Raw genomic sequence first — 13207 nt, 5'->3', positions numbered from 1 at the left:
CTGATATTAACGACTATGCTTTGGAACACCTTCTTTTAAGGGCACAATTTCTTCCGATTTATAAAAGGATATTTTTCTGTTGGAAGAATTTCACCAAAGCCTCATTTTCTTTAAAGATACTGTCTTCTCTCTTATTGGGTTTTTCTTTATCGTCTTTATATATATTTTTTGTGCTCAAGTATATTTGTTATGTCTGAAGATTTCATTCTTCACTACGAAAGAACTTCTAACAAACATAGTTAATATTGGAAATACAATATTATAAAAGAGGAAAAAAATAAATCAGTGCCCAAAGTAAAAGAGTTAACACATTCAAAATTGTTTATACACCTTTCTTAATCATTTGTTTATTTTTCTGCTATAAGTATGGTAATTTTAACTCTTTCATTAATTAAAAACATATATTCTGCAATAGCAGATTAGTTTATATCAGGATAAACCTTCTACAAATAATTATAAATTCAACCTGAAACATAAAAATTAACTGCTTGAGTGAGCAAAAGCAAGCAGAAATTGTTAAGTTCTCAATTCCTGAAAGAATGAACTCAAGGTGTGAGAGCCATATTTATCCAGTCTTTCAAATGATGAATCCCAGGCAAAAAAACAGGAATCTTATTTCTATGGGGAATTACAGACCTGAGTCATGGGCTGCCAGAACATCTCTTATTTGAGAAGTCAAATGCAGGGATAAATGGAGGCCCATCAGTGAAGTTTACAAACATCTGCATACCAGTCCTCTTAATTTGGTGTCATGCATGGGATGAAAACTCCAAATAGGTCAGTTCGAACAAACTGCTGAACAGCTGGAAACTGCAAAATTCAGCTAAATGTCCAGTGTGGATAGAAAGAGATTGGAGTTCAAAGCTAAAGAATATTGGCAAGTTCATCACCTGATCTATTGAAATTCAGAAAAGGTGTTTTAGGAGTAAGTACCGGCACCCAGAAGCTGACAAAGTGCTATCCACTTGGAATAAGGCAAACCGAAATAAACCTACCCTAACAAAACTGAAAGTCAAACCTTAAGAAAATAGTATTCTACCAGGAATATAACTTTTAGAAGAAAAGTCGATATCCTTCAGATGAGTAGATCAAGGTCTATAATTTCTATATTTTTCACAATATATAGTGTGCAATAAAAACTTGTTAGAACCAACTAGCAATGCACTTGGAAAAAGACATTGACCCAAAAGGGGAAAGGGGAAAGTCAAGTGAGTCTATATGGCTAAGAGAATTCGAAGAGAGTCGGGACCTTATTCCAGAAGTTACACTTAGACATGTCTCAGCAGTATCTCATTGATTGCCAAAGTAAATATTGCATCAAATAGCAGGGCTCCTGAGGACTCTGGACACATCCAGACACTTTAGGGGGAACAGAGAGTGCAGGAGTTTGGTGACCTGCCAGTGGGCTCTGTTTTGGATGACTCAACAAAAAAAAGAGATGCTATTTCCTTTTTGCACACTGAAGGTGCAAAGGGACACAGAAAGAACACACAGCAAGTGGAAACAGCAAGCAGACAATGGGGCAGGAGAGAAGAGGAGAGAAATAAATAAAATAAAGCTTAAAGAAAAAACACTCAAGGAGTAAGATATAAAGAAGAAATACAGCAGGAAAATAACAGAGGAAGTTTAACAACGCATAATACTGGTAATGAGCGATCGGTTTTAAATAATTTGAAAGTTTACATTTGGAATAATTTGAAAATGATTTCTATGTCAATCACAAGTCTGTAACATATGTGCCCCACAAGAAATATTACTATGATGGAGTGTATTAAAGGTAGAATATTATCTTTGGCCTTCACAACATTATCTGTTCCCAGTGCACATTAAATAAGAAAAGACCTTATATTTGATCAATGTTCCTTAAGAGCCTCCTTAAAAATTCAATTCGGAAATAAAGAGCACGCATTTTTTTTTTTAAATTCTTAAAAACGAATGGCTGAAATAAAAGTACCTACCTAGACATGTGGGGGTGCCGGACCAACCACCATCACCGCACACTATGGAGCCTGTGGTGCTTCCATTTCCGCTTTCATATCCATCATTGCATTCATAGTCCAACTTGTCATTGAGCTTAAACCAGGTGCCTTTACTTCTGGTTCTGGCATTCTCAAATAATGGCATATCACAAGATTCTGAAGCATTATAAAATTGTCACTTAATGGACAATTGAGTAAATCCTTCCCAGGAACAGAAAGTTTGCCCAATGCTAAATGAGTAATTTAACTTTTAAAAGTAATCTGAGGAGAGAAATAATGTTGTTGTCCTGAAGAGCTACTAAAAATGAAAAATTTATTTCTAGGAACATGTTTATCCTCATCTATTAAACTCTTTTAAAAATATATTAAGTATATGACATTTATGTCGATTCTATTTCTTTCTGTGAGTTTGTTAGATGCTGGTATTAAAATAGGACATAATGGTGTGAATTTCATTTTTCAGGAAAGCACAATGACACATTGAAAATTTAGAAGTAATATAACTATTATCAGTTAGACATACTAGAGAAAATAGAGTAATTAGAGTAAGAGATCAATGTATTAATGAATAGTTTCTCTTTTATAAAAAGAAAGTTTTATAATAGATAATTGATCACAAATTAGTAGAAAATGTGTTGACATGGGAGCAACATTAATTAATTTTCATTAGTCAGACTCCAGAGGATTCAAGGAAATTTAAAGGAAAGAAAAAGAAAATTAAATAGTATGAAGGGAATATCTTATTAATCAAAATAAAACTGATTGCTTATCAGATAATTAAGCTGGTCAGTAAAGTAAAGTAGGCAAATGGTTCTTAGAAAATCTTCAAAACCACCTAGGTTGTAGAGAGAGAAAAACAGTTTTAAATACACATGTATATCTTTATATACACACAGACATGCAATGTGTGTTTATTTATCTTTTCAAACAGAAACACATATCCTCCCCTGCAAGAAGAATTATGATAATAGAACTTTGGTACAACTCTCATGAATAATAACATATGAAATTACTTACTAAGGCATGTGGGTTGAGCAGACCAGCCACTTTGCAAACATGTAATTGATCCTGATGTTTTACCTTCTGGTGTTATATAACCTGGTTTACAATGATAATGTGTTTTTTTATTTAAAGGATATGTATAATCAGATTCAGAAAAGAAGCCATTGTCGATATTTATATCTACTTTTGAACACGTTTCTAAAAGGAAGAAAGCACAAACATATGTTCAACTCACAATACTGTAAAAAAAAAAAAGGCAAGTGATATTACAATATAATTAAATAATAAGTAAATTTGCACAGTTCTTCTCAAACATGCCAGAAATTTGAGAGACGGTAACATTTCCTCCATCACTGATTGAAGTCAACACTCTACACTGAAGTCAGATAAAGAGTTCACAAGAAAGGAAAATTACAGACCAATACTCCATAGCAACATAGATGCAAAAATCCTCAGCAAAATATTAGCAAACTGAATCTGAGAGCACATTAAAATGATTTCACACGATGACCAAATGGACTTATCCCAAGTATGCAAGATTAGTTCAATGAGATCAATTTATATAATACATCATATTAAAAGAATGATTGGAGATGGAACATGACTTTCTCAAATGACACTTAAAATGAATTTAACTAAATCCAGCACCATTTCTTTCAAAAAACACTGAGAAAACAAGATTACTTAGAAACTTCAACATGACAAATGACATTTATGAAAACCCCACAGATAACATCACAGTCATTGGTAAAGAATGAAAGCTTTCCCACTAAGGAAATGAGCAAGACAAGGATGGCTGCTTTCTCCTCTGCTCTTCAGCATTATATTGAAAGTTCAAGACGGAGCAATTAGGTAAGAAAAATGAATGAAAATATCCATATTCACAGATGACACTATCTTATGTATAAAAAACCCAAGTAATGTACAAGAAGACCACTAGGGTGTATAAATGATTTTGACAAAGTGGCAAGATACAAGAACAACTTGCAAAAGTCACTGATGTTTCTATTTACCAGGAATGAACAATTCGAAAATGATATTAAAGAAACAATCCCTTTTTAATACTAACTAAAAAATAAAATAAAATATCAGTGAGTAAATTTAAGCAAGGAGTAAAGTACTTATACATGGAAAACTACAAAGTATTGGTTAAAAAATTTAAAGAACTAAATAAATGAAAGGAAATTCTGTGTTCATGAATTGGAAGGCTAAATATTCTTAAGAAGTCAATTCTACCTAAATCAGTTTACATATTCAATGGTGTTCCAACCAAAATTCCAGCATCTTTTTTGCTGAAGTAGAAAAGCCAATCATCAAATTCTTACAGAAGGATAAGGTGCTCAAATAGAGAAATCTATCTTGAAAATGAGTAACAAATTTGGAATCTCACACTTCCTAGTTTTACAATTTATGCAAGGCTACAGTAATCAAAATAGACTTTTAATGGCACAAGGAAAGACAAAAATAAAGGCTCAGAGATATTTCAGGTTCACGTCCAGACCACCACAATTAAGCAAATATCACAATAAAGTGAGCCACAGAAAATGTTTAGTTTCCCAATGAACATAAAATTTAACTTTACACTTTACATTTTAGCCTATTAAATGTACAAGAGACTATATCTAAAGAACAATGTACATACCTTAATTAATAAATATTGCTAAAAAATGCTAAACATAATCCAAGCATTCTGACCTTTAAAATGGCACTAATATACTTGTCAGACACAGGGTGCTGCAAACTTTTAATTAGCAAACAATACAATATCTACAAAGCACAATAAAGTTTAAAAACTGAGATATGCCTATAAATCCTCATATCTACAAAGGTCAATTCTATTTTTCCTAACAAATCAATTTGATTGATATATATTAATAAAGCATAAATGCATCCAAAGTGAACAATCAATTCTATTTGGTGTCATCCCATATTTGTGTGTTCATCAAGTCAAACAATCTTAGAGCACTTTCATTATTCCAATAACAATAATAATAAAAAAAAAAACAAAGAAACCTCATCATCTCAGTCTATGTGTCCCCTGCTGTACAGAGCTGCTATTCTTTTTCCTTCTCTCTAGCATATTTGTACTTATATTTTGAAAAAGTCTTGTATATGCAGTATCACCCATATTAGTGCTTTACATGTGATTTACTCTCATATGCAGTTCCATGTTACCATTTTCAGCTTTTCTCCTAGTTGTATATAAGGGTCAATTGGTAGTGACCAAATTAAACATCTACATGCAAAAGAATGAACTTGGATCTTGACCACACGCCATATACAAAAATTATCTAAAAATGGATCAAATACCTAAATACTAAAGCCAAAACCATAAAACACTTGGAAGGTAATGTAGGAGCAAATGTTTATGAACTTTGATACAGCAATGGATTTTAAGATATGAATTAAAGGAAAAAGAGATTAATTCATTTTCATCAAATTAAAAACTTCTATGTGTCAAAAGAGAGTAATAAGAAAGTGAAAAGGCTAACTATAGAATTATGACAAAATAGCTGTAAGTCACGTTTCTCATAAGGATTACTATCTGGAATACATAAAGAACTCCTATAACACAATAACAAAAAGGCAAAAAAATTTAAGAAGTGAAAAAGGGACTTGAATAAATATTTTTCCAAGGAGAATATACAAATGACCAATGAGAATACTCAAAGATTTTCAATATCATTAGCCATTAAAGAAATGCCTATTAGACCCACAAAGAGATATCACTTTCTACCCACAAAGATGACTATTATTAAAAACAAAACAAAACAAAGAGAGAAAACACACCAAGCAATATCAAGTGTTGAAAGAGATACACAGAACTCGGAACCCTCATGCCTTGTGGGTGGGAATGCAAATTGCTGAAACCATGGTGAAAATCAATAGAGTGGTTCCTCAAAAGTTTAAAGGCAGAGTTAGCATATGACCTGTTAATTCCACTCTTAGTTTTATACCCAAAGCAATTGAAAACAGGGACTCAAACAGGTATTTATACAACCATGTTCATAGCTGCTTTATTCACAGTAGCCCAAATGTGGAACCTGCCCAGGTGTCCACTGGGAAATGAATGAATAAGCAAAATACATTAAATAGATACAGTGCAATATTTCTGGACATAAGAAAGAATGAAATTCTGAAACATAATGCAAAATGTAGGAATACTGAAACCATTATGCTATGTGAAGTAATCGAGGCACATATAAGGACAAATGCTGTGTTTTTTACTTATATGAATACGTAGAGTTAGCAAATCCATAAAAACAGAAAGCATATTAGAATTTACCATGAAAGAAGGCGAAGGAAGAAATGGGAATTATTGCTTCTGGAATATAGAGTTTTGTCAATGTTTATATTTTTTTAAAGAAAATAAATGAGGAAAAGAAGACAAAAAGAGATAAGAAGAGTATAATATAAAATAACAAAATTACTGACTTAAACATTACTATAAAATAACCACATTAAACATAAATGTTCTAGTCAAGATAACTAAAATGTACAAATATTCAGAGTGAGAAAAATAAATGTACCTTAAGTATAAAAATACAAATGGATCAAAAGTGCATGGGGAAGCAGACATGGCTCAACTGATAGAGCGTCTGTCTACCAAATGGAGGGTCCAGGGTTCCACCCCCAGACCTCCTGACCAGTGTGGTAAGCTGTCTCACTCACAGTGCTGCAGTGCACAAGGAATGCCATGCCACGCAGGGCCATCTCCAAGTAGGGGCATTCCCAAGTAGGGGTGCCCCACACGCAAGGAGTGCTCCCCGCAAGGACAGATTTCCATGTAAAAAAAGCACAGCCTGCCCGGGAATGGCACCACACACACAGAGAGCTGATGAAACAAAAAAAGAGACACAATTTCCCAGTGTCGCCATATAATGCAAGCGAATGCAGAAGAACACACAGCAAAGGGACATAGAGAGCAGACCAAGGGAGGGAAGGGGAGAGAAATAAATAAAAAACAAATCTTAAAAAAAAGAAACACTGAAAGGGTGGGAAATATAACAGAATAAATATTTAGTGGCTATAGGAATATCACACAAAGTAGATTTGAGTGAAGATAGTATAAACTAAATAAATGAGGGTCTTTTATAATAATAAAGTCCCTTTAGCCAAGGGACTTACATGTTTTACATATTTATGCATACGGCAACAGAAGTCCTGAGTATTAAAAGCAGATACTAAAGAACTGAAAAGAGAATTAGACAAATCTACACTTACAAGAAAATATTTCAAATCAATCTCTCTCAATTATTGATAGAAAAAAGTGAACAAAATATCAATGAAATATACTGGATTTGAATAATATAATCTGCCAAATTGATGGAATTCATATTTATAAAGCATTCCATCTAAAAACAACTGAGGAATATAGATTATTTAAAAGCATTTGAGGCCGCCCTGCCCTGCTCGGTGCTTGCGGGCGGGAGAGCGGAGGGAGGCCTGTGGAAGGCTCTCCGGCTGCCACGGATGACGAGGCGTTCACCAAGGAGCTGGACTAGTGGGTGGGGCAGCTGAACGAGTGTAAGCAACTGAACCAGACCAAGATAAGGAAATTTTAACAAAAGAATCAAATGAGCAAGAGTTTGACCCAGCGCCTCGTCGTGGAGAACCTCGTGTTACCCGGCCCACACTAGACTACTTCCTGTAAATTGCGCCTCAGAAAACCTGCCTTTGTATGTGGAAGTATACCTGGCTTTTAAAAATACATATATTTAAAAACAAATAAAAAAGCAACAGTAATCTATGTGTTTCTGTAACAAATTGGAATCTAGCTTGGCATTATAACCACATCATGGACCAAAATGTGTCATACCAATGATGAACGTTTAGCACAATGTGAGACTGAAAGTCAGTACCATACTGTTCATCAGTCTTAACAGTTTACCTGCTGTATTTGTAGTAACCATTTTTCTCTGAACTAATCAAACAAAAATGGTAACTAACTCCTTTCTCTCTTTTTGCACTTATTTGAGAATTTTAGTTTTAGCATTTAACTAGCATGGATTATAGAGTTGGAGTTTTATTTTTTAAGAAAATTCACATAGCTAACATCCACTTAATCCATTATCACCCTTTGTTTTTTTGAAATGTATAGTTAACAGAAGAAAAGATTCTTCCTGGGAATATGTTGCCATAACATTTGAAGATATTTCCCTTCATTTAAACTAATACTGTTTTACGTTGATTTGCATATTTCTGTATATTTGTCATGACAGTGCTTGCATCCTATTTGTTGTACTGAGCAAATAAACTTTCCATTTTAAATAAAAATAAATGAAAGCATTTGAAACATTGAACAATGTAGATCATATTCTGTAACTTAAAACAAGGCTCAATAAATACTTTTAAAATGATTCAACATTTGAACATAGGGGATTGTCAGGTATGTGATTGAAAATATAATAAGGAAGGTTACCTGTTTAAGATGCTTAAGGGGGGGCATCTGACACAAGGCAAGCTTCTAGGGAGTGTGTGAGTGCTCATGCTGTCATAGTGGGTTATATCATTGGGTGGAGACCCATACAATGAGAGGGAAGGTATACCCACATCCTGGGGAGGACTGATATTCTCAAACAGAGGGAACTGTATCTCTTGAGAGAATTGGTGGCTCCCAATGGGTTAGGGCAATCGAGTGTGACAAGCCCTCAAGTGTTGAAAGAGTACAACCCTTGCAAGTATCTCTGAATATGGTCCTTCAAGTAATGAAGATTGATTGTCACTGTGGGCCCTGAGGGGAGGAGGAAAGAGGTATTGAATAGATGGAATCAGTGTAAATGTGGGGCAATGGAAGTGTTCCACAAGATCCTGCAATGATGGATATAGGACATGTTAAATTACACCAAAACTGTATAAACCTATAAAGGCTAAAATGTAAACCATAATGTAAAACATAAGATAACTAAAAATTTAGAAAATTGTATAGTCTAAAATATAAACCATAATGTAAACCCAAATGGAACCATGTTTGAAAGCTATTGTTTCATTATCTGTACATCAGCTGCAGCAAATAGAATATGAACATATAAAAAAATCATTGCTGGGGAAGGGACAAAGGGTTTGATAGTGGATATGTGGGAGTACCGTGTATTGTGTACATGAATTACTGTGATCTAATACTTTTGTGAAGACAAACGTAACAAGTAGAAAAAAAAGAGAAAGGATGTAGACACTGAGGAATAAATGGAAGAAATTGCCTTGCCACTGTACATACAGGGCAATACCTATAGCAGTGATGAAAAGGCAAAGCATCAAAAACAAAGCTTTTTCATTTTTTCATTTTTTGATATTCCAATTTATTTTTACTTTATTTTTCTAAATTAGTATGTATTCTATATCTAACCTTTAAACCCATCACTATATTCCATTTTACTATTAATGGAACCTGGCAATATATTACGCTTCATTTTTAAAGAAGTTTTGGGCCACAGAGAATTTCAACTATGGCAGGGGAGGAACACTGGTGTGGGGTGTTAATGATAGGGGGCACATGGTTGGGAGGGAGTTCCCCAAGGCATATATATAGGGTACATAAAAATGTTTGGATATCTTCACAGTGGTTTCAGTTAAAAATGACAACTGAGGGAGTGCTGAGTTCCTAGCCAGGGGAACCCTATCACATTCCCCAATGGAATAGCAACAATCCCCCAAGTGCAGTGGCAAAGACCAATAAAGATGGATGGACCAACAATGAGCTCTTGATACAGATGGCTATGATTATGAGCCCGTGTGCTTGAAATATGACCCAGGCCTAAAGCTGCAGGGTGCCTAAGAGTTACCTCCTGAAAGCCTCCATGTTGCTCAAATGTGGCCACTCTCTAAGCCAAACTCAGCATGTAAATGCATTACCTCCCCCCCAGCATGCGACATGACTTCCAGAAATGAGCCTCCCTGGAGCTGAGGGATTACTACCAAGCACCAGTTGGTGATGTGACTAGAAAAACATCTTGAATAAAAGAATCAACTCAGACCAGCAGAATATCTCAGCCTACATGTAATATCTGGTAATATCTTTATGACTTTTGATAAAAGGGAGAAATGGAAAGTACAAATGAGTTTATTTGGCTATAAGTCTCCAAAAAAGAGTCAGGAGGTTATCAGAAGGGTAATGCTTATGCATGCCTCAGCAGGGTCCCAGAGACAGCCAAAGTAGATAGAAACCCAGGTACTGGTTCTCCTGATGGCTACAGAGACCCACAGGTTCTATGGTCATGGCAGATGGCTCTGGAGTTCAGAGCCATGTCAGTCGGTCCTACTTTGAAGTTCGTGTTCCTGAGTGTGATGGAGTTTGACTCAGATATGACTTGTCTATACATGCCTCTTCTGTTACTTTCACCGGACCTGTGGTTGGCGCTGGGGTTGGTGTATACTCAGGTGATCTGAATCTCTGGACTGTCCATGTGACAGCCAGGCCCTGAGCCTCAGCAGACTTGCAACTGCTACCCTCTGGTTTATCGGACTTACCCTGGTCAGCTAACAGGGAGGTGAAGGAGGTCAACCACCACACCAGGGAGCCAAGAGTGCCTACAACTTCAAACAGCAGAATTGCATCCATCATCCATGTGGAATCTAAACCTCATCTTGATATAGAGGGGAACTGAACAGAACCATCCAGGGTTCTACAGGCTAGAGGAAAAGAGTATGGACTAGAGTGGACTTTCTGATATTCTATTATGGAACTATTGTGTTTAGTAATGGAAGAAATTGTAGCATTGAAGTGGAGAAGTGGCCACAGTAGGTGCTGAGGGTAGGGAGAGGGAAGAAGAGATATGATGTGGGGGCATTTTCAGGACTCGGAGTTGTCCTGGGTGGTACTGCAGGGACAGATGCTAGACATTGTATGTCCTTCCATGGTCCACTGGGTGGACTGGGGGAGAGTGTAAATTACAATTTAAACCATTATCAATGTGGTACAGCAGTGCTCCAAAATGTATTCACCAAATGCAATGAAGGTGCCACAATGATGAAAGAGGTTATTGATGTGGGAGCAGTGGGGTAAGGGGGATAGGGGGTATATGGGAACCTCATATTTTTTAAATGTAACATTTAAAAAAAATAAAGAAGAAAAAATAAAATAAAAGGATTCATGATGTACAAAATATAATCTCTGATAGAGTTAATTAGAAATCAATAATAGTATCTCTTTAAAAGCCACAAACATTTGGAAACTGAGAAAGACATTTCAAAATAAGGCTAAGGGAAAAGAGTTAAAATGAATAGAAAAGTATATTTATCAGAAAGAATAGAAACGTACAACATATTAAAATTTCTGGGATGCCACTAACAGTGCTTTCAAAGAAAGTTCTCACACTGAACACCCATATTACAAAAGCACAAATGTTTCAAATTAATGATTTCAGATTCAACTTTAAGCATTAGAAAATATAGAGGATATTGGACTCAAAGCAAGAAAAAGAAAGGGAGGAATAAGAGTTAAGGTAGAACATAAAAAGGTAGAAATAGAAAAAATTAGAGAAAATCCATGAAACCAAATGCTGGTTCTTTTAGACAGTCAATAAAACCAGAAGTCTTTATAGAGACTGATCAGTAAAATGAAGAGAACATAAGAGTCAATATAAACAATGAAAGAGATGATATTACTATATTATTACAGATATTAAAGAGATAATAAATGACTGCTATGACTGTGTATATGGACACATTCACCAGATAGCTGAATTGACACATTTAAAGCTGCAAAACTCAGTCAACAAGAAATAAATGGATGATGGTACTGGAAAGTGTACATCCAAGTGTACACCCATTCATATAGGGGAACTGGACAATTTGCAGCTCTTAGACTCAAAGATTACAGTTAAATCTTACAGTAAAATACTGAAATCCTGGAATGAAAACATAGGAAGAGAATTCTTTTGGAAATTAATGCATTCAAAGGTGCCTCATATACCATGTGTGCCTCTTTGAGATTATTTTATGAATCAAAAAAAAAAAATTATGCTTGTAAACTAATCCCTTCCTCTAAGAATAGATTGCGTTAAATTCAGCTGAGCTTTTTTGACTAGATTACCGATTAAGATTAGGGCTTCTGATTCGACTATGTCGGAGGGCTTTAATCAGAGTGGTCCCAGCCTCCTTGCTGGCTCTGATATAAAAGAACAGTCACAAGGACACAGGAAGGGAGAGCTCTGTCATTTCTTATCCTGCCATGTCACAGAAAGAAGACAGCTCAAATAGCGGAGGCCCCTGGGAAAGAAAAACCAATCTGCCTGATATTTTACAGCTGAGATTGAGACAAGAGAAGACAAACCTAGGCTGATGTAGGATGCCCGGAAAGAAACAAACCTTTACTCCAGAAGAGAGAGGAGTGCCATATCACTTACTTAAGCACGAAGCCTCAAGAGGCTGGGCCCACTCAGCTCAAGAAGAAAAGAAGAGCAGGAGGGGAAGGCAGAGACCAACCAGAGACAGGTGGCCATTTTGCTTCAACAGGTGACAACTGACTTTAGTGAGAAATCACCTCTATGGTGCCTTGACCTAGACTTTTTCAGCCTTGTTACTGTGAGTTTTTATTCCAAATAAATGCCCTTTATAAAAGCCAACAGATTTCTGGTACCTTACATTGGCACCCCTTTGGCAGACTAATACACAAGGGAATTTAGAAAGCCATCTGCATGTTCAAGTCATTATGCTTACTCAGGAAAGTCCTGTGCTGATCCACAGGCACAGGGGGCTCCAAAATCAAAGCAGGAGGCACAACATTTGATTGCTTGTTTTGTTTTTAGAGCAATTGCTTAACACATCACGGGATGTCAATAGCCTCTCTTCAAAAATCCACCCAGGGAAAAAGAAAATATGCAAAGGGATTATTAGACGCTAAAAGAAACTATGGGCCACATACCAAAAGGACAGGGGCAGCCCACTGCTCACAAATGGATTTTCTTAGCTTCCTTCCCAATTCCCATGGAGATCCCAAAGATCTTGACAAGAATATATACTACATGTACTGAATCTTAATTTTCTTATTGAGCAACTGAAGCAAATGTCTCTAAGAGTATTTGAGGTATAGAGCAGAAATACTGCAGTTTGTTTCTCCCAACTATGTATCATTTGATCAAGGAGAGTCTACTTTACTACAGGTACAGTGCAACAATGGGCTAAGAAGAAGCATTATACACAATATACAAAATTTCTACCTTATCACCCATAAAAGTAGTGGATTGATTGAAACTGGAATGAGCAAAGGAAATGCCTACTTAGTAAAC

At 35.7% G+C, this 13207-nt stretch overlaps 1 protein-coding gene across 2 annotated transcripts in view; it reads right to left on the bottom strand.

Annotated features, from left to right (window-relative positions):
- The window catches only part of LOC101431379 (complement factor H-like), a 74178-nt gene that overhangs the window by 49455 nt on the left and 11516 nt on the right, over positions 1-13207 (bottom strand). For both annotated transcript variants that reach the window (XM_004476364.5, XM_058274907.2), the window contains exons 5-6: positions 2997-3179; positions 1959-2135 (exon numbers count right to left, since the gene is read on the bottom strand). In XM_004476364.5, coding sequence (XP_004476421.3) covers positions 1959-2135; positions 2997-3179 — 360 coding nt within the window. The remainder of the gene's footprint in view (positions 1-1958; positions 2136-2996; positions 3180-13207) is intronic.

Source organism: Dasypus novemcinctus, chromosome 13 (assembly GCF_030445035.2).
Source record: "Dasypus novemcinctus isolate mDasNov1 chromosome 13, mDasNov1.1.hap2, whole genome shotgun sequence".
Taxonomy (NCBI): Eukaryota; Metazoa; Chordata; class Mammalia; order Cingulata; family Dasypodidae; genus Dasypus; species Dasypus novemcinctus.
This window is presented reverse-complemented; position numbering and strand designations above follow the sequence as displayed.